The sequence below is a fragment of the Sceloporus undulatus genome, chromosome 5 (genome assembly GCF_019175285.1).
Source record: "Sceloporus undulatus isolate JIND9_A2432 ecotype Alabama chromosome 5, SceUnd_v1.1, whole genome shotgun sequence".
Taxonomy (NCBI): Eukaryota; Metazoa; Chordata; class Lepidosauria; order Squamata; family Phrynosomatidae; genus Sceloporus; species Sceloporus undulatus.
The window spans coordinates 147,430,878-147,432,615 of record NC_056526.1 but is presented as its reverse complement, the minus strand read 5'-3'; the positions used below and the strand labels follow the sequence as shown (position 1 = coordinate 147,432,615).

Below are 1,738 nucleotides of genomic sequence, written 5' to 3'. Positions count from 1 at the left end.
AGTAGAAAGAGAGGAAGACCACATGCTAGATGGCTAGACTCAATTCATGGACACGAATCTACAAGACTAAAGCAGAGCAATGGGGGATGGGGGGCATGGAGATGTCTCATCCATAAGGTCATCATGAGTTGGGGACTGCTGGAGGGCAGTTAACAACAACAACAAATGGTTTTAATTTGAATTGTGTGTTGGGACTCTGGTGCAGGGGGTGGGTTTGCTTGAACTCTGGTTGATAGTTGGGGGCAATGAAAATATCACACACTATAACATATCTTTAATTAACTCAGACATGTTTATTATGCTCCTCTATTAACATTCCAAGAGTTTTTTCCCCTAACAAGCATCTTCTCAGACTCAGCAGTTGAAGTCCTCTGATACTTCTGTAGAATGGGAAACAAAGCAAAGTAGATTGGTTAACTGGGAAAAATTGGTTGAATTTTAAACACAATACCAACATATCTTGAGAGTTTTCATCACAAATAAAATCTATTTAAACTGAACAAAGCAGAAATGTGCTTTAAAAGCAAGCTAAGTTGAGCTCAAGGTTAAATTGTTTTCATTGTCAACACTTTGAACTGCAGCACGAATGGCCAACATATAGTTTAAAGGCAAAATAATGTACCAGGTAGTATCCTTTGAAAAAGAAGCAGATCTAAGTTTTTCTTCAGTTTTTTCTTTATTCTTGGCACCTGTGAAAAATACACAAAGAAGTATTTGAGATGCTTCATGAACCACATAGATTACAGGATATAAATCTGCTTCCTCTGTACACAGACATCCAAGTGGTTTGGCTGGAGGCTAGCATAGCCCTCCCCATAATTTCAAACCATAATTAATCTGTATGTGCCACACTGCAACCATAGTATCCACTTTGAAGGAAGCCCTTTGGAAACAGATGCCAAAGCATAGGGAATCTGTTCCTTCCTAGGGCCCTGTTTCTATTCCTGACAGGAGGATAGGTAGAGGTTGCACCATACTGTCAGAACATGGGGCAAGGAAAACTAGTCTTTGTCTTACTGTACAACTTACGGAATTCAAGGAGATCAAACCAATTTAAATTGGTTTTCTGCAATATGATTGGTCTTGGATTCATACTAAAAAAGTTGAGTAATATGGTGGGGCAAAACAGACAGGCAGGAAGGAGTGGTCAGAAGCTGCTCCCGGTCCAATCACCTGTGAGGAAGCCCAATGCTGCAGTCCCAAATGAACAACAGAAAGGAGTGGGAAAACATCAGTTCCTTTTTGGGCTGCCTAAAGTGGCTCCAGTGCAGTCTCGGAGCAGCTTCCAGCCTCTCCAAGGGCACCATGCCCCCAGAGCAGCCAGAAGCCATCCCTGTCTGCCATCTATTTGGGGCTGTTGTATCTTTAAACTTCTTTTTTAAAAAAGGTTGCTTTCCAAACTAATTAACTGGATTAAGTAGACAGCTATGTAGAGACCATTTCCCCCCTTGAATGCATGGTTTTGAAATAAATTCCAGTAGCATCTTTGAAAATATATAGCTGTTCTGCGTAATGTAACATCACATGCTGTTGCTGGGCCCCCGATCTGGCACTCAAAGGGGTGGTGTTAAGCTGCCCCTTACCTGCCATCTGTTTTGCCCCTTAGTTAATTATACTATATTTAGTCACATAGGCCTGTTACAGACTGCCAAAATAAAGCTGCTTCGGGTCTCTTTGGAGGTATGCTGTTTAAATGATGCATGGGTCCTAAGAGTCTGGAGGTCGCGCCAAAGCCACA

At 41.8% G+C, this 1,738-nt stretch overlaps 1 protein-coding gene across 1 annotated transcript in view; it reads right to left on the bottom strand.

Moving 5' to 3' along the window:
* Window positions 1-273: 273 nt before the first annotated feature.
* The window catches only part of TTC29 (tetratricopeptide repeat domain 29), a 139,039-nt gene continuing 137,574 nt past the window's right edge, over window positions 274-1,738 (bottom strand). The window contains exons 12-13 of the mRNA XM_042470706.1: window positions 623-689; window positions 274-380 (exon numbers count right to left, since the gene is read on the bottom strand). Of these exons, the coding sequence (XP_042326640.1) occupies window position 380; window positions 623-689 (68 nt within the window). The 3' untranslated portion in view covers window positions 274-379. The remainder of the gene's footprint in view (window positions 381-622; window positions 690-1,738) is intronic.